The sequence below is a fragment of the Pithys albifrons genome, chromosome 6 (assembly GCF_047495875.1).
Source record: "Pithys albifrons albifrons isolate INPA30051 chromosome 6, PitAlb_v1, whole genome shotgun sequence".
Classification (NCBI taxonomy): domain Eukaryota; kingdom Metazoa; phylum Chordata; class Aves; order Passeriformes; family Thamnophilidae; genus Pithys; species Pithys albifrons.
In genome coordinates, this window is record NC_092463.1 from 30916324 (window position 1) to 30940723 (window position 24400).

Here is a 24400-nt window from a genome sequence, read left to right on the forward strand (position 1 = left end):
AAATTATTTGTTATGAAGTCCAGTGATGGATAGTTAACACACAGCATCTTCCAGTGTGTGATTCCAGAGTTTGCATTTGGCAATAAAACTACTCATAACATTTGACTTCAAACCTCAGGGTTTGTCCCATTCAGACTTGAAGGAGTTCACTCATAGCTTTCCAACCAAAAAAAAACCAACCCAACAAACCAATTAAAAGTTTTTGCAGAAAAAACATCATATGCTGCTAGTGAATAATTAAATGCTCAAACAAAAGAGAAATGAACTATTTCTGTGATGTATGTTTTGAAATTCTAATGGCCAGTCTGATTCTTCAGAAAAATATCTGCACTAGAATCTGGAAGGGCACTAATGGGGAATGAAGAAGGGCATAAAAGAATAATGCCTGTAATATGAAGAACAGTGGAGAAACAGACTTATTCCAACTGATATTTTTATTTCTTGAATTTAATGCTAACTCATGGTGTCACGGATGTTTATGTAAAGAAATGCTACTAATTGCACACTCTGACCTTGTAAGGTGCTATAATGCTTTGATTTTATTCAAATTTTAGTAGAAGCAGAAATTGCACCTTGCAGGACTAGGCTCTGTACACAAAACAAGATAATAGTGAAATTCAAACAAAATAAGCCCTTTAAAACATCATCAGAGAACAATAAACCAGCTCAACACTTTCCCAACACAGGAAAATTGAGAGTTAACAAGTATATCCAATTTTAATTTTTTTAGAGGAATGAATCTGCTATAGGGAGCTGGTTTGATAGACCTTTGAAGGTCTTCAAAACTCTCACTGATATGTTATTCTCTAAAAAATATCCCCATAATTCTGCTGTCTCCCATAATTCTTTGCCTCGAGATTCATCTGTCAACTTTGATGCATCTTTTAAAGTACCCCTCCAAGCCTAAAAACCATGACTACAGACCACAGAAGAGAACTCTTTGCTTTGAAACTATCTGATCAATCAGAAGATCATTTACCTGCAAGCATTATTTGGTGAAGCTAAAGCGGCACATCAACCAGCAGCATCTGAAGGCTGAGGCAGCAAAACGTCAACAACAAATTGTCATTGGCATTCCATTTATGAACCTTCAAACAGCATCAGATCTTTTCCATGGGAAACCAGATCAGGTCAGACTGGAGCTGAATATTTCTTAACAAGCTAACCATCAAAAGAACTTACGTTTTGAATAAAAAGGCTATCATTTGTTGATTTGAATATCAAAGGGATCCACTGCAAACTCCCAGTCTAGAAAAACCTCCCCAAGCTACACCAGACAGGTGTTTAATAATCTATTATTAAGGCACTATTTTAGGTTACTCAGAATCATAAAAAATAGCTGTAACTGTGAAGCTGCAAATGGGACTGCACAAAGAAATGAATGCTATTAACATACTATTAACAATTCAAAAGAATGAGTTGACATACCAATCAAACTTGTTAATTGACTGTCAATGGCCTGTCCCTGAATATACAACATGACTGCATTATATATTTCAAATGCTGACAGGAAGACAGTTTCATTTGCATTAACTTCATAAACTGATCAACAACCAAACTGCCACATACATTTATAATGGGAAGCTGAATCATTTCAATATTCATGCAGCTCTGTAATTGTAAATTAGGTGCTGGCAAACAATACAATACTGTACGTACTCTAAAATACCCTAAATTTCTCTGACCTACTTTCTTTTTTATTTTAAAAGAGAGTGGAAAAAAGTTGTCTCTTACGGGGATGATTATTACTTTAATTTATGGTTCATGCCTTAGGCAAAATTTGTTTGCAACCTAGTTTGCCACCCTTGTTTATAACTCTAGATGGATAACTGGTCCACAATATATGAGCCAAACAAGGTGATGTAAAATTTTTCTTGCTTTAGTTATGTGAAGTGTAAATACCATTAAAACACAAAGGAAATCTGTAAAAAAAAAAAAGTGAGGGAAAATCTGTACTATTTCCTTGCTATGACACAAAGCAGATGTCAGCACTGAAACCACTGAAACTTTCTAGTTAGACATTGAAACATGTAATTTGAAGTGGAAAGTACTGTTCTTGCACATCCATGCCTATGTCCTAGAATTTACTGCCTTCACAGGTCCAGGCTATGTAAAGTATGTTTCCTAAAAATATCTCATAATTACACCCATTTAGTTTCCTAGGGATTGACAGTGATAGCAGCTGAAATGGCTGTGATAGTGCTGCCATCTTATCCAAATTGTTAGACATACTCTGAGCAAAGTCACAAATCATAGGAGTTGAGAGCAGAAGTGGTCGTGGCTTTTCTATATTCCTGCATACATTTATCAGTCCAGCAGAAATGACCAAGGAGGAAAATGAAAGAAAGAATTATCAATAAAAGGCATAGGACAACATTCTTACTTTTCCTATTTAGGATCTGATCCTGCAACTCTTAATATCTTAAACTTCTGCTTGTTGAAAAAATACAGTTCTAGCTAAGATATTGACATCATCATTAATGACTGTGTGTATGAGTACCTATTTTTACACCTTAACGATATAGGAAAGATATGAAAGAAGAATTTTTTTATTTGTTCTTGAAGTGCTATAGGCATACATATCACTTTTTATATAGAAATAATAATATCTCAATCACTTTGAGAATCTGAGAGATGAAGCTAAACAGAAATGTTGCAAATGAGGATTAAGTCATGAGGGTATGAAGGTGTTCCAGTGAAGGCTAAGTAGCAATTGATCAAAAATTCAGGAGTTGTCAGGTCATCCACATTCCCTCTACATCTGTATGACCTGGAGGTAGTATAAGCAAGTTTTAAACATCTCAAGTGTAAATGCATGTTGTCTTCTTTCTCCTTCTTTTATTATTACTGCTTTCATCCTGTCAATCCAGCAGTCACTTCCCTAGCTTTAAAGTTATTGCAGGAAAGAGCCAAGCACTACACACCATCATAACCACAGAGATATCATATAAACGTCCAATAAATCTGCAGTCATGGCAATCTTCTCCTGCATTTCCTTTCAGATAAACAATATCAGAGGACAATTTTTCTGCTATATAGGTGAGCTGCTATAGTTTAGATTTTATTATTTGTAGTATAGATGTAAAACTGAGAAGCAAAAAAATATTCACATTTATTGTTCTAGCAACAGCAATTGAAGAGTAGAAAGACTAACAAATGGAAATATAAAATCTTTAGAAATACTGAATATAGTGGAGCCACTGGGGTGATGGTAGTCCCAAATCATCCTAAGTGGTAATCATGAAAGATTACTTATACTACAAACTAGATATTAGCTTTGATATCTTCCCTGAAGTATAAGCTGAGTAACTGTCATACTGAATAACATCATGTGATGGGTACTGCTAAGTTCTTACACTGACAAAACAAGGATCATTAAATCTTCCAACATTCTTTCAGGTAATCAATGTAGTATAAACTGTATGTGATTAAAAACATTTAAGACATGAAAAGTGTCAAAGTAAAGAAGAGCTCATTATTCAAAAGATGTAGTATCTATAAACCCAGCCATATTTGAAGGACCTGGTCATTTATTACTGCTACTATTAATAACACACAGCTACAGTGAATTCAGTAATTCATGCTTCAAGATTTATAAACTTTGATCATAATATATAAATATATAGCTAAAATACATGCACATAAAAATTTACTGTATCTGAAATGATCACATTTCAAAAATGCACTTGATTAATTCTATGAAGCTACAGTTTGTCTGCACTGCTTCAAAATTTACATTTGAAATGGTCACATTCTAATTTTTCAATGAAATATTCACTGTATTAGTTGAAATCTTCATGACTCTTAATAGCAGCCAGCATAGCTTTTGTAGGTGGGATAAAAACTCCCGTTGTTGGAAAGAATAAAACTTTCTCTCATGCGGATCAAGTCACATCCACGTGGTAAATGGTGCTTTCTTGAAGATCAGCATGAGACTAGAAAACGCATTTAGACACAAAACTTGATTATCACAGAACTCATGATCATTATCTTTTAACTGAAAGGGAGGCTTCTCAAACTACGTTGTTATTTAAAAGCACAAAAAACATAACAGACCTTTTCTAAGACAAAGAAGATTCAGTCAAACCAGTACAGAGCTGCACATACACTGTTTGTTTTGGATGAGGATGTGGAGTATAAGAAACATGTAACTGGTGTTTTTGCTGAGTGCATTACTGTCAGCTGCTTGGCAATTAACGGCAAGATCAGGACTTGTTTTATACTGTACTGCAGAGGTAGAGGGGTTCAAGCGAATAATCTCTTTCCAAGTTCATAACAAAATATCAAGCAGCTTAAGACTGTTTGCATATGAAAAAATTGAGATGAAAAAGTAAAAAAATTATTGTAACAAATTTATTATAACAAAGAAAAACATTATTTATTTAAGAAAACTTCAGTAGATTAGATACCTAACAAAAATATTACAGTCCTGCTTCCATTCTCACACAAGAAACATTGTAAGATCTGCTTTAGTCTGAATCCCTATTACAGCTCTTAAAAATACAGTAAATAAAAACTTAATTTAAGTGGTTCATCCAGATAGATTGAAAAGAAGAAAATATTAAACAGGGGAAGATGTTCCAAGTTCCTGAGCAGTTGTGCAATATGAGTACTTATTTTGGGTGGGAAAGTAAAATAATATTAGCATTGGCTTATACTTTCTTGTCACATAGAGCTGCCAAAAAGAGGAGTAAGAAGCAATTCCATAAAACTAGGATATGTCCTATACTAAACATATAGTTCTAACAGTCCAATTATTGAGAGTCTAAGAGTAGCATAACCAGGAAGTTGATTTATTGACAATTTCAAGTTGAATTTTAGTATTACCACATACGAAGACATATAAACTCTCATATATACATAATATTAACATATCAGAGATGAAAACTTAAGCGCTGATTGGGAAGTACCAAAAAACCAGGATACATATCGAAATGTCATTTATATTGGATGATAAGTAAAATACACATCATTTGCATTATGGATGTACATTTATGCTTAAGAAGATAAACCCAAACTTACTTGCAGAACATTCAGAGTTAGGAAAAATGCAGTAAACCAATCAATACTAACAGACTTTGCAATGCTTTATTCCTTAACTTTAATTTTAGAAGTGTTTTTTATTTTTTTCCAAAAAACTCCTGATCCTTTTTTGATATTGCTATCCAATCGCTATACTTAATCTTCTTAGTATGTAAGTGTTTTTTCCTGAGGGGGGTTACAAAGGGGAACTTTGAAGTTTCTACCTGCAGCCACCTCTGATTTACATTACTTGGATCTGTAACACTTTTCCTTCTGAAGACTCTGCAACTCACTGCAGAGGTAAAGTGCTTTTTTAATGTTTTCTGAACCTTGCTCAGCAATTATGGGAAGTAAGCAAGCAATATATTTCAGCCCAGGGATTTTTTTTGTGTTAATTCATCAAGCATTTTAAAGGATAAAGTTGAGAGAATGGATGTTTTGTAACCACTGAGAACTCATCATCATTCAATCTTTACATAATGTCCACATTTCATTATAGAATTCAAATTTATTGCCACTTTTTAAGAATTTAGGACAAACACCCTTGCAGACTTGTTACTGTTACAAAGAAGAAATTTGGAACTTCACATAATGTGATCTGCAGGCAGACTTGACTGAGATTCTTAAGGCAACTCCTCAAACAAAGAACAGGACCTGACAGATTCCTTCACAAGAGGGAAAGACCTAAAAAGAAAACGTTTGGCAAATGTTTGGTAAGCTACCCATTTAAGAAATATTGAAAGCCTTTCCATCCCACTAGCAGAAGACTGCTGTGAATGTATCAAGATAATTCTGTCCCAAATATCTTCTAGATTTCTGCTTTTTACTTTATGGGCTTTTTGTCCAAGGGCTGAGATCAATCTAGTAACTCCAGGACTTATATAAACTTGATAAAATTTATTCAAGTCCAATTTAAATAAAATGTTAACAAAGTTAAGCCCTCAGGAAATAAAATCAAGTGTGTCTCATCTGAGTGTTTGTCACAGAACAGTTGCAACATTTCTAAACTATATTAGTTCCATGACCCCAACATGACAAAAAGTAAATCAACCATTATTCAGTAATAGTTTTGCTTTTAGTGCTAATGTATTATTTACTGTACTCATCCCAGCCTTCATAGGAAACCCATCCTGTTCAGTTATTATTTACCATTCCCTTTCCGCAGAGGCAGGGAACTGGTACATATGCACAGAAATAAACAGAATCCTCTTCTGCTGGCAGATTAGTCTCAACAGTGCCAATCTTGTTTATTGGGCATTTGACCTTGACAAGATCAGTTCTCAGGTTGGCCCTCAAGCAGAGAAAAATCTTGTTAACAATTCAGGGCTTTTAATGCCCAATTTTCCTAAGTAGGAACATCATTGCAATTTCTCTCTTTGATATATTCATGAGTTTTAGTGCCAAGCAATTAGACTGTTGCAGAAGTCTAGAATGTTACCGATTTCAAAGTGATATTGATCATCTGTATCAACTCTGTTTGACCTTGGACTGCTAGGACAGTGAATAGGGCTTTTTTCTGTTCTACAAACGAAGAAAGTTTCTTTCTATCACAGAGGTGTTGGGTTTGTTGGTCCTAACTGACAAAATATGGAAGAACCTAAAGATAACTGCCTGAAGCTGTATAAATGCATATATTAGATCTCCACAGAAGTAGTCTGCTATCTTCCACAAAAGCAAGTGTACAACGAAACTTAACAACGTGTGACAACCAACTCAAAGTCTTGATGTAACTGTGGCCCTCAAAAGTGAATTATGGTTTTAATCAATCTTCATGCATACAAATGGCCAGTATTCTAGAGTTCTGAGACTGCACAGAAAGAAAAATGAACAATGAGGGCAACAGAAATACTGATATGCAGAAAAAGAATTGAGACCTAGCACAATTAAATGATTTGCCCAGTTTAAAAGCAAGTCTTGTATGTGGAACAGATGTTCAGATGCTTTTCAGTAGGCATCACAAGGTCTTTCAACCTTTCACATCCCACCTTGACTAATTATGCTTTAGATCTTTTAGCCCAGTATTAGCAGTAAAACAATGCACATAGATGTAAAGGCAAGTCCAGTAATTGCAACACCATGAGTTCTTAAACATGGCAGGTGACATTCCTAATCAGATTACTTCATGCATGGTGCTTTTAGCCTCAAAAAGATTTTTAATTGCAATTTATGCCAGTATATTAAAAAATAATTTTAATTCATAGCAATGATTTAATAAGCAGAAAGTTTTTCCCGAAGGATGTGTGACTAATAGTTCTGGAGACATAAACACAATGTTTATTTACAAACATACATGGCATCACCCAGAGCTCCTGGAAGTCACTCTGTCAGTAAAGCTTAAAGTTATTCTAGGGGGACACCAGCTTTTAGTCTCCAGGACAGCTGAGTCATTTGCTTCACAGCTGACAGAGTACTGCAGGGTAGTGTCCTGTAATCTCACAGTTAAGTCAAAATTGTTATGCATAGTGAGAGTAGTCACCTAATTTGAAAAAAATTACATACCACACTAGCTTTAAAACTCTTTCATAGGATGACAATAGAGGTAACAAAGGTCATATAATGATGAAGCCCCAAGCCTTGCAATATCCATAGATCTGACAGTATGATCTCTTTGAGATACTATTACGCTGTTCATACAACCTAAAACACTCCAATGTGCTCAAATGCAACTCTACAAGTGAAATCAGTTCCTATTACTTTGATCCTTCTCATACCTGAGGTTTAGAGTCCATCACTTTAATAATATATAATTTTAACCTATGAAAATATACACAATATTGTTGTCCAGTGTGTATCTCAAATGTGCTTTTAGTAGAAATTAGATCTCTAAATGAAAGACTATTACACCTGAAATTCCTGCCCAAAGTCCTAAGACAGTGTAAGTTTTCACAGTAAGTTTGCCTCGGTATTTAAGGCCCTGCTTATATGCATATGGATCAGCCCTGCCATGCTAAACATGTCTGGACATTCCCCACATCTACGTGGTGACAGGATCTGCAAACTATGAGTTCTCTAACTCTGTGCCTACTGCCACAATAATCCCACAACACACAAGTGACTTTGTTCAGCTGACTTTAAAATACTTACTACAAGATACTGCGGAAACCTGACCTAAAGCACACTTTCTGATCTCAGTCCCATGGTTCAATTCTGTGGAGCAACACTACCTTTGTTCTAATTGCCCTTCCAACTGGAATAAAAAATTGAAATAGTCACAGACAATGGAACACAAATTACAGCTATAGCACCACCTAGTACAGTGCCATGGGGAAATTTCACCTGCATCGAGACCTACAGCAGAAATTTAATGTCTTATTTTAAGTGGGTGCTATGAGGAATCTCTTTCACACTAATAAAACATTTTTAATTGCAAACACAGACTTCTTGAAACTACACATAGTAATCAATTAACCTCTCATGAGTTAAAATTATAATTTTATTTTAAGTAAATCTTACATCTGTATGTCTCAGTCCTTATAAAAAAACAATAAATACCTTTAAAATATTTCCAATAATTCCAAAACATCCCAAACCTTTTAGTGTACTACTGTTGAAAAAGAGTGCAACTGTGCTAGATTTTTAAAGCTTTTTATACCTACTTATAAAAAGACATAGACACTTGATCTGAAAGCCAGAGTTAAAGATGGAATAGAAATTTCTGGTTTTGCCTAACCATGAGTAGCTTTTGAAAAATGAAGCTGAAAACCAGTATCTTTGTGAATCTTCCATCTACTGTTTGTTCTGTTAACATACCTGAGGGGCCATATCTTTAATACCACTACAGGTGAAACTAATCTCTTTTATTTCACAGTTAAACAACTATGTTTTCACCACTGTTTTTGAGGGCCACGGTTGCATCAATACATTGATAATCAAAATCATGAATTGGATGTAACATATGTGCAGCTATAAGAAAACCTGCAACGTTAATAGGAATATTTTAAATATTCCTGTGAGAGAAATGGAACCCAAAAATGTGAAAAGATGAATCTGAAAGAAAAATCTAACCAAGATGGCTGCTCATTTTTGAGCTGTTATTAAACCCCTAAAAGCCCAATGCATTTTGCTGAGAAAACAATCTCTCTTGTCAAAAACAATTCAGAAGACTCTCAAATCCTCAATTGCTGAGGAAAGAGAGTTGGTTTCCTATCTGAAATCCCTCTGAACTTCAGAACATTCTGGATAGACCCTTAATGCTGGTATAAATTTCAGAAGTCTATGCAAGTCCATTGAATGGGAGGGGAGCAAAAAGTACGTTGCATAAAAAGCCTTACAATTTTTTTAACTTGTTTTGGTTTTGCTTTCTTCTGTCCATAGATTTTATTCTGCACTCCAGACATAAATATCTCCAGACAGCAGGCAGCTTAGACAGAGTAGAAACTTCAGAGGCACTTGTCAATATTCCCACCTCAGACATGCACACAATTCAAGTGCATATCATGTCTGCAACACACACACAGCAGACACGTCTACTGCAAGACTTCCCTAGAACACAAGAACTCTTTTAAAGGCTACATTTAATTTTTGTATTCCAGCATTCTCTGTTTTGACATATGTAACAATAGTGTTTTCAGGGTCACACTTCATTAATATTTCTACTCTTCACAGCAAATAAGAAATGCAGTCACATAAAATACTCTTATACTTTGAGTAAATTTCTTACCCTACCATTGCTCAGAATATCAATACTGCCTGTTTAGGACAATAATTGGCATGTAATGGACTAAAGTTTCACTCTTCAGTTTACTTAGATAAATATAACCTAGAGCAGAGTTTTATTATCAAGTAACATTCAATATTGAGGAAGCACAGACATATCACTGATAAATAAAAGGAAAAAATATATGACCACAACCCCTGTTACAGTTCTTCAACTTCCATATAAAAGCATATTTTCAGAAAATATCAGTATCTCTATTATGCATGCATACTTTTAAAGTTTTGAGTTTCCCTTAGATACAACCAGATTTTCAGAATTGTTCAGCAGCTCCCATGGAGCAATGGAGAAGTCAGAAAAATAGAAAACGTTATGAACTGCAATCTTAATATGAAAAAACAGATAGATAACTACCAGTGTAGTGAATATAAAGGATCTTTGTTTTAAAGTGCTGTCATGCTGAGCCTTCCTGAATGCTAGTTAAGTGATGAAGGTAGTTAATTTTTTTGCACAGAATGATTTTCTGTAAGCAGGAGGAAGGGAAAAAACAACAGACGTGAGAGTGAAAATTGGGTGTAGAGCTACGAGACAAATATGAACAGCCACCCTTCCTGCTTAGCATAGAAAACAACAGAATTGTGAACAGACATATTACATAGAGTTAAAATTAAAGAAGAGTGGCAAAAGTGGTGGTGAGGTGCCAAGGCAGGCTAGCAGCCTTTCAGACCTACATCCATGATTTGGATGTACTGAGGCACTGTGTGTACACTTTTTAAATTACAGTAATTAACTTTTTGATTCTCTGAACAGGAGGGAAGACTGGGGAAGCACACAGACAAAGAGAGATTCAGCTGAGAATGTAATAAACCGAACTAATCACTTGGAACCTGCTCATCTTTAATCCGCTTTGGTCTTCCCGCTCGGGAAGGGAAAACACCACCAGTCACACTGGGGGTCTCACTCATCCATACTCCTCTCTGCTTCTTCTTACTCTCTTTTCAATTTACAGTCTTCCATGCCCTATCGAGTACTTTTCAGAAAAACAGTTTAGATTCAGTAAAAGAGAAGTCTGCAAGTAGGGTTGGTTGACATCTTAATTTCGTGCAACATTGTTTAGAAAACCAACAGTTCAATAACTATTTTACAGCTTATCCATTTTATAGGAATAAATCAAAAGATATTTTTTGCTAGAAATCTCTTGCAAATTTTTAAGTTGAAGAAAAATATTCAAATTCTGGGGGAAAAAAAAGCAACAGCTTTAAAAAAGGATGCCAAATTAAACTTTGGCAATACTTGTTCCGTTTCTCCAAATTTGGAAATGTTAAATCAAATATACATCTACAGCAGTTCAACCCATTTACTTTCTACACAAATTTCATACTCTTAAACAAGACACAAATGTTGAAAACGGGCTCCTTGCTATATCCTGGTGCTACATTGGTCCACTTCTTTTTCCTATTTTGTTTGAGGACACAGGAAGATCTCTGGGAAAGGGAACACTTTGCAGGGCTCAAGACTCTAGGCAGGGATCTTATTTTTACATCACAAATTGCAATTACAGTAATGCAAAAATAAGAATATCAAAGTTTGTAAAGGCCTCATCTAATAGTAGATAGTTAAATAAATGCATTTTCTGCACTTTTGCATTGTTTTACTTCCCTTCTATGCCTACGGTGTTTTGTTTTCTTTTCTGCAGTTCCATATTTTTATCGGTTAGAAGGAATCAGGCAGCACACATGGCCAGCCACACCAATCAATGCAGTCAGAGACACAGAGCCCTCACACCAACTGAGGTGGAATCAAAACCCTTGGACCACTCCTCTCCCTGGCTGCACAGGGTGAAATTGCACTGGAAACAGTACAAATAGGCACACCTACTACTTGGATCCCTCCAGCAGCCCAGCTCAGATGCTCAGTCTGCACAGCAGCTGTCCCTGGATCGCCAGTCTCCCCTGTTGCTGTCACCCAGACTAACAAGTCCCTGAGTCTGCAGCCCCATTGCAGTTGCTGGTGAAGACCCTGCACTCAGACACATGCACATACACACAGACAGTCACACACAGACACACACAGACACTGACCTACACACACGTACACACACCCAAAGCTGGCACTGGGTTTCACTCACTTGGGTCTCTCCAGTCACTGCCACCCACATCTGGCTGCAGCTGCTGGCACCCAGACACACTCAGTAGAGAAACTCACCCAGAAAAGTTTGAGAGGCACTTAATAAGAGGACAAGACAGACCGAGCTACTACAGTGAAACAACTGACCTGGTAGGTGAGGGTGGAGCAGCAGATATTGTCTGCCTGGACTTTAATAATGCTTTTGACACTGTGTCCTGGAACACACTCTGTTGACTTGTGTTCCCAGAAGATGTCACAAAGGAGGGCCATGTCATCTCCACAACACTCCACCCTTTGGAAAGCCACTGGGATGTCTCTGTCCTCTGACAATGGTTCTGGGGGCATCCCTCCAGGGAGCTGAGGCATTTCCGTCAACTCATCAAAAGTTTATCAGGGCTATCACCCCACACCTTCACAGAGAAGCTGTTGATATATGAGCTCGATGAGCAGACAGTGAGGTGCACTGAAAACTGGTGGAACAGCCAGGCCCAGAGGATGGGATCAGTGGCACAGAGTCTCACAGGTGAACACCCAGGAGACTACACTGGGTCCACTCCTGTTCCACATCTTAATTCATGATCTGGATGATGGGGCACAGTATACCCTTGGCAAGTCTGAAAATAACATAGAACGGGGAGGCATGGCTGATACACCAGAGAGTCGTGCTGCATCCAGATGGACTCTGAAGACATGCAGTGACAGGAATCTCAACAAGTTCAAGGAGTTGAAAGTCCTGCACCTGCAAAGTAACAAACCCATGTTAGAGCCTGACTGGAAAGCAGGTTTGTAAAAAAGGACCTAGGGGTCCTGGTGGACACTAAGCTGAACATCAGCCAGCAATGTGGCCTTGTCACACAGAAGGAGATGGTGTCTAGGGCTGCATTCAGAGGAGCATTTACAGCAGGTCGAGGGAGGTGATCCTTTTCTTCTACTCAGTATTGATGGCCATACCTGGAGTGCTGTGTTTGGTTATGGCCACCAAGATGACTAAAAGATTGGATCATCTTACCTCCAATTCCATTTCCAATCTATAGTTTTTATCTTTCCACTCTCAGATTATCTAAATAGTTTTACAAAAATGTAGTCAGAGTATTGTGCTCACTCTGTTTCACATACAAATGATATTACTTTTGCATTCCTATTTCTTCTTCCCTCAAATCCTTTTCCCATTTTTACAGACCAATTGAAAACAAGATGAAGAGGACAAACTCTGCAAAGCACTATCTGACTTAACTGTGCTTTTCTCCTGTCTATCAGAAGAGGAATGACTCTCTCCTTTCCTTGTATGTAGCTTAAGAGCTACAGCAAAAGGATTTTATAAAATGTTATGGTAAATTTCTAGAAAATTCATAAATGGCCTAATAAAATTTCAAACAGATGCTTTAGTTATGAAATTCCAACACAGAAAATTACTTAAATATTTAGGTTCTCTCTGGTGTTTTATAGTTACACAATTAAGCGTAGAAAAGAGTTATCATTTATATAAATTTTTTCGAGAAAAAATTACTTATTACGTGACATCATAAGTTTTCAGATTTACATCCCCTCATCTGACACTAAAGTATTAATGATCCATACTGACTCCTGCACTGGGCCTGTTTTGCACTACTCTTCTTTTACAGCAATATAAAGCATTTGGCTCACAAAGCTCTCAAACCCAAAGCCTGACTGGGCAAGAAGATGAAGTCCAGTAAAAGACCTATTTCCAGACAAATACAAAAAGGATTGCCATCTCCCAGCATGATTTTTTTTTCTTTTGCCTTCCATTCTCTCTGCCTTCTCTTGAGCTAAGTGACCAGCACAACCTACTAAGGATGCTAGAACCAGACTATTCCAATGTCTGTGGTTCAGTGTCTTCCTTCAAATGGATTTTCACTATTGTCAGGTTAAGTCCTTATTCAGAAATTAAAAAATACATTGGAGGCTCTAAGGAATCAGAATGAGATAGGAATATATACAAGTATATTACACTAGAATTGAATCTGAAGAATCTTTAAAGTCAAGAACTATAACAATACAGATAACACAGATCAACCAGAAATTTCTAGACAGAATCTGTGGCATGGATGACTGGAAAAACAAAACTGTGGGGTTTTTCATACATGTTGATAAAAGTCAATAGACAAAATCCCTTTAGAGGAAAGTAATTTTTGAAGAACAATCATTACTATGCACGCGCAAAGTATTCTTTCCATTAATTTCTCTTAAGGTTTCCAGATGTGAAAGAAATTTGTGTTTTCCTCTCTGAAATTCTTATAAATCTAGCAGCAAGTCCCCAGTTTTCATCTTATGGCCTCCTATCCTTATTTTTGAAAAATATCACCTAACTGCATCTTTATTTCAGCATTTTTTTCATTTTTGAATGTCCCCCATTTCACTAAAAGTGACACCAAATATGTCATATTACATACTATCTTTCTTCAAGGGTAATAAAAAAATGTGTGAATTCTACCCAACATATTCATGGTGATACCACATGGAGCATATAAAAGTAGTAAATGGACTCTCAAAATCAGATAAGGCAAATATGGAGCAAAATTTACATAAGAAATTATATCACCTATTTCTTGTATACTTCTATAGCTTCATTCTTCACTGGGTATATTCTCACAAAATATCATGTGGAAAGCCTATCACAATTTAAGCACTTCACGTAGCTCCTGTTATGAGAAAGTGACATCCTACAGGCATGTTTTAAGCCTATCACCAGATACCAGTAAACTTCACAAAAAGGCCAAATGAAAAATTATTGATTGAAAGTTCTTTCTCAAGATGAAATTAATACAAGTAATTAAACAGAAATTTTAAATCTTATGTTTCAAGGCTTTTATATTTTTCAATCAGTTCTGTATGTTTTGAGCTCTGCTCTCATGCCACCAGCAGATGTATTTCTATATTCTATAATTAGGTCACAAAGAAAAACACTACTAATAGTGATCCTTTGCTCTGAGATATTTAAAGATTACTTAATAAATCAAAGTTTTTCACTCATCACCATCAGCCCTCAAAACTCAAAGTCAAGCTATATTACTGAAATGACCAGCAGACAGTGCAAAATATTTTCTGAAAAACACCAGTAAGGAAACTATAAAAAAACCTGAACACTTGTTGCTTTTCACTCAAAAACTCCCAGAACACATCTTCAGAACAAAGTATCAACTAGACTGAAAATAGAAAGATGCAAAGATTACTTATTCTGTCATTTAAAAAATATAATCAGCATGTATCACACAGCAAATCAATAAAAACACACTTCTAGAGATTCTTTTTCTTCACCAGGTACAGCGCAATACTAAATAATACAGGATCTGGGGTTTCAATGCAATAAAAGATATAGTCCATTTTTTGCAATCTATAGACACTTCGCAATCTATAGGAACCTTTTTGTGTTAGAGAAATAGTATTTGGTACCACACATCAATTATGATCCCTGAGTAGCACAGCAAATTGCCTGAAAACTTAAAGTTGTAAACTGTGGGAAATGAATAGATCAAAACCTCACAGAATCTATATAAAGAGTTACTATTTTTCAGACAAAAGTATTTTTGAGGGATATGGGCTGGAATTATTAAAACCCATTTTTTCATACTTTCTTCCAAAACCCCACACCAACACACTTGATCAAATTGTAACTGTGCAGTTTTATTAGTGTCACATGTGTCTTGATTCTAGGTACTGGGTGCTGAAAGATTTATTTATGTTGAGTTGTACCCTAAGGTAATTCAGTTTTCAATAATCAGAATTCCGTAATAATAACCATCTGAAAGACGATCAACCTCAGGTATGAAGCATTATTTGCATCTCATACACAGTGAAGTAAATCCTTAGAAGTGACAATTTCCTTTTCATTTTTTCCCTTTTTTATTTTGATTTTGTTATTAGACCCTCAACTCACAAATGCTCAACTGTCACAAATGATCAGTGTTACTGAACTACCGGCATTAATCTGTTGTTTGAAATATATAAAGAAAGACAAATACAGGAGACACTGCAAAATGTCTTCCTCAAGTAGAACCAGATATTGAAATGATAAATAACATAACCTATGAGCATTAGCTATAACGTTCTTGGGCAAGAGAGATTTCTAAATATCAAAGACTGTTGCTTCTTTGTCAGATGGTCCATAAATAAACCATGGTCAATTCATGACATTGGACCTTTTCTTCTTGCTATGCTACTGTAAATAAGTGTGTTCCCCTTGCCTGTCTGAATTCTACATGCCTATTTCCAGAAATGCCGCAGCATGTAAGTAACACTGTCATGTCCGTTTTGTCAACTACATGCTGATTATCCTTTTCTATCTGCAGTTTGGGAACATTACCAAGGTCAGAAGCAATCGCTCAGAAAACTGATCCTGAAGCTCTCATGTCTGATAATTTCTGTAAGGAATTTTCATAAATAAACTTCATGATGCAATTGGTGAAAGATCTACTTTTCTTACATAATGTAGAAAAAAATTGTACCAGTAACTTGGCAAGTATCTAGTCAATGTGTTCACTTACTGCATGTAATCGTGTCATTCTAAAATGGCACAAGTCTAATTTACCATTACCATATCTAACTTCCACATGTGTTTGGGCAAATGCCCACCTCCTTCAACTCTACTGACCTCCACTTCCCCCCCCCCCCTTTTTTCTTTTTTGACAAATTGGTTATGAGGCATTTACAACTGATGCACATATCGCAAAATTATTTCTGCCGAGCTTCCTCCATGACCTGCCCGTGGGACATGACATGCTCGGAGATGCATCGCTCTATCAAACTGAATCTTTCCAGGACAATGCAAATTATGACAAATTCCATCATCCCACATTATGCACTTCATGCTAATCTTCCTAATTCGAGAAAATCAGAAGGGCTTGCTGTTCTGCTGAAGGGCACGTTGTCTGAATGAATGATGGTGAAGGAACGTTCACAATCCCCTTTATCTTCTAATCCCAGCTGTGGCCACCTCTGCCCTAAAACCACTGAACAACCTTTCTAATGTCATTCTTGTATCACAATTAACTCAGGATTTGTCTTTTGACAGAGCATAGAGAATAAGAATGATTTTTTGCTATTGACTTCAATGGCGGTACGTATTTAGAAAAGCATTTTTATCAGAAGTTTCACGATAGACTTTCCTGCCTATTTCTTCTAGTCTGTCAGACTTTCATAGTAGGAGTGCAAACTCCATAAAAACTTAAATTACCTCCCAGAGTGAATATTGAAACAATTTCAGCAATAGGTTTCAGGCAATCTCCAGTCTAAAGCACTTTTGACTCTAGGAGCTTACACTGCTGACTCCAAGCAAACCACCAACCTGCAGCATATTCCTTACAAAGTCTCTGGGAGAGAAAATAGAATCTTTCTTCACTGGCTCAGAAGGTGGCAGTATTACTACATGAAAGAAACTTGCCATCTCCTAGTATTCGACATCCACATTGCTGAAATAAACATGTTTAATTCCCAAAGAAGCATATATTTTATCCTGTGGCATAATTTACTTATAACATTAAAACTCAAACATGGAGCAATTTGTAGCAATAACTATGATTATGCTGTTAGTGGCCCAAATGTCACTGTCTAGATTAGGCTAAATGATACCTAACACCAAAGAGCTGCTGTGATTTATTTTTTATTATCACTGGTAGAACTTGCATGCTTAAAAGGCTCCCCATTCAAATTATTCAGTCTTCTTGATGACTGAGGTAATCATAGAAAATCTTATAAGAGATTATAAAAGTCTTAAATCATAGCCATACTTAAAACATATGAATGTTTTGGGCAGGCAGATATGTTACTACAGATTTAAAAATAAAACTGCACAGTAAAAATACAATGCATACTGCAGAAGTACAATTAAAACCTATGCATTTTTGACAATCCACATGATTAAAAATTGAAAGATTTTAGAATTAAGAAAAAAAGTATTGCTTTATGAAATAAAATGCATATTTTGAAAACATCCCCAGAAATATTAATAAACATGTTTATGAAACTGTTTCATGGAAAAGGAGAGATTAAGATTTCAAAGGACCTTTGGCTTTAATTTACACCTCAGCTAATGGGATCCTTTTCCTACCTATTTAAATCAGAACATTTTAATTTGTCAATGCTATGAATAACATTTCTTCTGTACTACAAATACAGAAAATTTTTATTAATGAAAAATTAAGTGTAAGTCATACATTCTAGTTGAATAATCTTTTCAGAAGGAATAAACAAACCTTCAGTAGCTAAAATGCAGGCAAGTTTTGTTTTGCATTTACAGTCTATGCTTTAATGGAATCTTGTATAATTGGCCTGATGCTTTACTGAGTGTTCATACATGCCTAGTAAGTACACAGCACAGATCCACATTATAGTATTACTAAGAAGAGACAGGAAAATCTTCAGTTTTATACTTCAATCCCGGTGAGACCCAAACCCTCAGAGGTAAACGACTATGTGAGCATCATTTCAGCAAAAGGCACCGGGCACACCCTGTGCATGCTGTGGCTTGTTGACATGAACCAGGGCAGGCAGACACCAATAATACATGAAGTGCGGTTCAGAGGCAATTAGGATCAGTTGTCAAGGCCAGGCCATTAATGAAAGAACATGTCAGAGGAGCTGGAGACTTCAATGGTTGAGGGCAAGAAGGCGATATAGTGTGACAGATCGAGTCCTTCCAGTGTCCTCAGTGGTACATGCTAATACCAGCCTTAACAACCTTTTGTGGCAGTGTATAATGCGACTAACATGGACTTTGATTCAGCAAAATGACTGCTGCCACTGTTAGTCTGTCTCATTCCAACAACAGTAAAAGCACTGCTACAAATAATTACCCACTTCCTTCTCCCCCACCTCCACGTAATGCAGCAGTCCTTTATGCATGCCATACTGTTTCTCACTAGAAGGTCACAACGTTTATCATGCTGCTTTCTTTTCTTTCTGTCATGCCCTTTCTACTTGTTAATATAGTCTGAAATTATCCTGTAAAACAGTTTTGTTCAAATAAAAGGAAATTAATTACAAATGCAACATTACCTCACATGACCAGTAACAAACAGAAAAAGAGCAAACCAAACTGGTCTAAAGGATTCACTAACTGTTCTGTCAATTATGAAAGAAATACGCTGCAACATGAAATAATTATTAACATAATCTACTGGATTAAAAATATATGGCAACTTTAATGGCCATGTAAATGAAATCCTGAAGCTTTACACATTATTTGGCACTTAGTTGTTTTTCCTGTTGTTACTGTTGGCACTACTCATTTCTATAAAAAGCTGCAGACCCCAAATTTCTAACACTCAGTTATGGGATGAAAGGAAGTATAAATGTAGAAAGAAAAACCTGAAACAGGAATTGTATTGTAGGCACAGTACTGAGGTCAGGAACATTTTCACTGAAACAAGACAATGTTTAGTTTTCTTTATAGAAAATATGATCTGTTTCACAAAGGACAGTTCTCAAGTAAGTTAAGACTTCACAAACCATTTTTTAACTACATTACCTAATGTCTTATAGTTCTGGTATTCAGTACCTCTTTCAAGATCAGTTTTCTTCTAAGGCGTCAAAATTCTGTCCATATGAGAATATGCTATACCATGCATTTAGGTGAGAGAAATTTCTTACTTCAGAAATGGAAGAAATGGGAAAGTAAAAAGGTAGTCATATTCATCAGAATTCCCCAAACATTTTGAGGGGACTGAAACACTGTCCTATCAATGTAAAATTGCTTCTTGAGCCCTATTTTATTCACCTTACATCAGATGATGTGGTTCAACCCTATCACTTCTGTCATTTGGCAATGCCTGAACTGACCTTTCTAGAGGCAATACTTATCTATGAGTGACAGGAGAAACTATCTCCAGCAGGATGAATTTCCTTCGCTTTCTTCATTTCTCTCCACTTTGCCTACTTTCTGTCTGACTCATTTTATTTCTTCCCTTTTTTTTCTCTGTCTCTTTTCTTGTTTATAATTCTACAGCTAACCTTTTCTTAAATGACCTTTGCCAATATTCTCATTTCAACCCACAGCTTTAAAATTTTCAATAGCTACTTTGCTTTCTTTTATATATTTTATAATTATTTTTATTTTGCAACCTTCTCTCAATTTTATTCTTTGCTATTTTTCTTTTCATTCCTTCCTTTATTTTTGCACCTTTGCCAGCTCCTGAACCAAACAAAGTTGAGAGAAAAATCCCACTGACTACAATTATGAGTATGTTCTAATGCAAGTTTTGTAGCACTGGATATACTACCAGCATCACTGAACCCAACACAAGTAGGAACTGTTGGCATTTACATGCTTAGGAGTACTGGTAGTTCTTGGACAGAGTAAATGTTTAAAGGCTGGAAAGACAACAATCCTTGCACTGTACTGCAATCACAGCTACATGGTGCAGTACAAGGTGCAGAAATGTAATGGAGACAGCAGTGATCTCATATATTTTAACTACACCTATTGATTATTTTGGTTTGTAGTAAGTATGCACAAATGAAAGTTACATATAGCTCTTGGCATATACTGGCATGAAAATTCTATCTTAAAAACTGAAGTCTCTACAGATATGCCAGAGATTATCCTACTCTTGTTTCCTAAGAGACTTGAACTAATAAAAAAAAATGGAGAGTATTACCAGAACAGTATTTAAAATAACCCATCATTGCACTGTATTGCAATGTTTCATAAAGAGCACTAGAATCAATAGATCAGGACAGGCATATTTAAAAAAACATTCTAATTGTTCTAGGCCTTTGTGTACTTCTCTTCCTTTCATGCAACTATCATGACTTTCTATCAAAATTATTTGTAAATAATTGCTTCCAGAGTATTATTGCCTTTTGTAAATACTTGCTTGTATTTCCTACACAATTAAAAAATGCTTTTAATTTACTATCTGAAGTTTTAATTACATGTAACTGCATGAATTGGTAACAATTATCAAAAAACATAGGAATGAGACACAATTAGCAAAAATGATCCTCATAAAAATATTTAATATAATGAAATTCTGAAATTTTAGAGATTTTTTAGGTGCACTCTATGACATCCTTTCAAGGAATTTTAATAAATCTTTCCACAGAAATGAGTTAGGCTTTAACATTAGTAAATAGGAACATTCTTAAAGTAAGTTGAAGAACTATGTACATATTAGAAACTGCAATATTTAATAATCGAGATATATAAAAATAATGTTTGTCTAAACTGCAACCGTTTTCACTTTCCACTCATATATGTACATGTACTTCTCTTTGCTCCCAACTGATTTCAAATAGCTTGGAAATATCAAAATGCATTCCAATGTAACAGATGCCTTATAATAAAAAGCTTTTGACTTTAAGGAAAATAGCTTGCTTCTTACATAAGAACTCTCCTTCTCTCTTAAATTACTTAAGTGAGGAAATGGAGGGAAGGAGGGAGGGAGGGAAGGAGGGAAGGAGGGAAGGAAGAAATCATACAATTACAAAAAAACCTCTGATATTTCCTTAGCAAATGTAAGTGCAAAGAACCACAGCGATATATATACATAAGTTAAAAATAAAATAACTTCTCTGCTTAATCCAAACAAGTAATCTTACATTTTACATGGTATTTTTCATCTTCAAAGAACCACAAAACATTTCACACACAGTTTCTAGGATATTTAGGGAAAATTAATTCAACACTGATTCACAGCTCTAATTGCAAAGAGAAGAAACAGGTCACACTAACACCATATAATAAAAAAATAATCTTACCTAGTAGACCGTGAATATCCAATTTTCTTTAAAAATATATTCAATGTACAACACAAACTTGATCAGAATTTTGGAGCTAAAGCTTTTATTTTTTACCTTGTCTGGATTGTAACTGCAAGATACAAACCTCTCAATGTTTGTTTAGCGTTCTGACTGAAAAAGAGAAGTGGTTCAAGAAGTACTGCATGACAAAATGTCATACACAGCATGCTTTCATAAACTAACATGGCAGAATCTGTATGAGCAAGTTACCACTAACACAGAATACAAATACAACTATAATTTGGAGCTACACCAGAAGAAATTAACCATAAATTAATTTCAAATAGTAACAACCATGGAGGAAAAACATGTAAACCATTGAAAACACTTCAGTTAGCCTTGAAAACAAACAAAAAAAGGAAGAGATGTCAAAAATCGTTCTCTGGTGCAGCGATATCAAATCCTGCACTCTTTAAGCCTAAGACAAGTGAGAATTTCGGTATAGCCATGCATGTAAGTTTGGCTTTTCCATTTTAAGCTCCCTAAAATGCAACCGTCAGGCTAAGAGATATTTCCTTGTTTTTAAAATGTTGTCCTGTCTCATTACAAAGAGCTACTAAGAGTACATTCAGAAACAGATTTTTCTTACAAGATTTCAAGGTTGGATTTTTTGTTAGGTTGAGAGAGTTTGTGGTGAGGAACAGTATAACTGAACTCAGGGATAAAATGTGTTCAATTCCTGAAACATTACGCAGAGTTCAGCTGAAAAGTGCACTTCAACAACAGACAGCACATGACAACGCTGACTTAAAAGAATTATGTTTTTCAAGTTTTTACAGTGGTCAAAGGAAGTTTAGTCAACAGATATAGAAGGATGAAAATTATTTGTGGTCCCTTGGACTCAAAGAGTGGGGATATGAAAAAAAAATCTACCTTAAAGGGTAGAGCCATGGAAAATACGCCCACACTCAAGACAACCAACCTGTTTGCTTGCACTGCCTGAGGGAGACAGATTCCATGTGGTTTACTTGTGTGTGGGGTGATCAAAGCTGTGTATTCTACCCCCTCTATTCATTCCCCAAGGACAATGGACCATTAGCAGCAGCTGCCCAGGGAGTCATTATCACCTTCACACCCAGCCTGAGGGGGGCAGAGCTGCTAATGGGCCATCAACAGTTCAATACCCCCTGGCTCCCAGAGTTAATCACTCATTGTGTGAGTCCCTGCCCAGGGGGAGGGACTGGGTGCTCCCTGAGGGCACATAAGTAGTGGGTAAGAAGACCTCAGGAACTTCTTGTTGGATCCAGAGAAGCAGCAGGTCCTCAACAGGAGGAGATCACCAGTCTCAGCCAGACCACAGCCCTTGCCTGCACCAACAGGTTTTTCATTTCCTTTTGCTCTGGACTTGAGGGAGCCACAGGGGTCCCAGCACAAGGGCTAACAAACCCCCTTGGGTTTGTGCCCCAGGACACTGGGTTATACTGCTGGGTTTTTGTGAGTTGAAAGCAATTTCCCTTTTGTGTCAGTGTTTTTATTGTAGTATTATTATTAAATTTTAGCTCTGACTTATAATCTCTCTCAGGGTGAGTTCATTTCCCCTGCTGGTTCGCCTTTAAACCAGCACAACATATTTTTGAGGTTCAATATTATTTCAGTGTTCAATGATAGAGAGGGCACTAATTTTTTACAATCAGTTCAGCTTGAACTTACTTTCAGTACTGCAGTAAAAAGCTATGCTTACTGGGGGACGTTGGTGTCTGAGTAGAAGAGTACTTCTCCAGAGAAGTAAAGGTACCTAAATTACTTACTTGATGTCTTGAAGCATCTGGTAAGTTTTGGGTATCTTCTCATATACCCATATACTAAAGTAGAAAGCATAATTTTGAACAAAGAAGCATATGGATGCTGTAGGAAACAAGTGAGGAAAAAGAAGGATTGGTCTGGATGAGTGTCCTAGGAGGTACATAAAAACACAGGGTGTCCTTATAAGTGGAATTCTGGCAAACTAGTCAGCAGAAATACCAGCTACACAAAGAATCAAGACATTGTTTCTGTATACGTTAGTCAATATTTTGGGATGAATTATCTAGGGCATGGCATAGCTCATAAGCAGTTAACCTAGAGAAAATTCAAAGAGAAAGAACATGAGCACTTCAAAACTGTCACAATAATCACATAACTGAATCTCTAGAGAAAGAGACAATGTTTCAGTTACTGAGCTCAACCCTCAGGCTCTCACGCATCACATTCACAAACAAAAACAAACTGGGATGGGGGATGGAAATATTCGTGGTGCCAAAATGCCAAGATAATGTAGTGGACCCAAATAAATTTGCCAATAGTGAATACATAATCTCGAAAAAAACGTTTGAACTCTAACTAGGATCCTTACCGTAAAACATAGTAAAGCAGAACATGAAAAAGTATGAATAACAGGTATGTTGATAGAAAATAATATGGGTGACTGGTCTGAAACAAATGCCACAGCTTTAGAAGCTAAATATAGGGCGAGGAGACCTACCCAGGTATCAATTGTGCTATCTTTATAAGAACAATGGAAGCTATGGAGGAGTGATTTTAGAAGAGGAGAGAAAGGGACAGAAAGAGAAGATACTACTTAGGAAAGACACCAAGACAGGTAGGTTATAGCCTCTAAACCGTGCAGAAGTTAAGAAAGATTATAGTGCCAACAAAATAACAGCACATTTTCAGTAGAATTATTTTTTCAAATTTATAGTAGAATTACAAATTTGAGTCCTTATTCTCATCTTCTGAAGATATTTTTGTGAGTTTCCCTTAAGGATCAATTCTGAGAGACTACAGAATGATTGTTTTATTAGAAATGGTTACCTGGGTGATTTTTGGTTCTTTCTGTACCATTTAATCTGGGGCATACTGGCG

General features: G+C 36.1%; 1 protein-coding gene across 8 annotated transcripts in view; it reads right to left on the minus strand.

Annotated features, from left to right (window-relative positions):
• The window catches only part of DPH6 (diphthamine biosynthesis 6), a 200990-nt gene that overhangs the window by 71646 nt on the left and 104944 nt on the right, over positions 1–24400 (minus strand). Inside the window, exon 13 of one of the 8 annotated variants that reach the window (XM_071558030.1) lies at positions 4346–12542. The exons of the other annotated variants lie outside the window; for them this stretch is intronic. Within the exon in view, the coding sequence (XP_071414131.1) occupies positions 12372–12542 (171 nt within the window). The 3' untranslated portion in view covers positions 4346–12371. Of the gene's footprint in view, positions 1–4345; positions 12543–24400 lie in introns of those variants that run through there. 8 annotated transcript variants of the gene reach the window in all.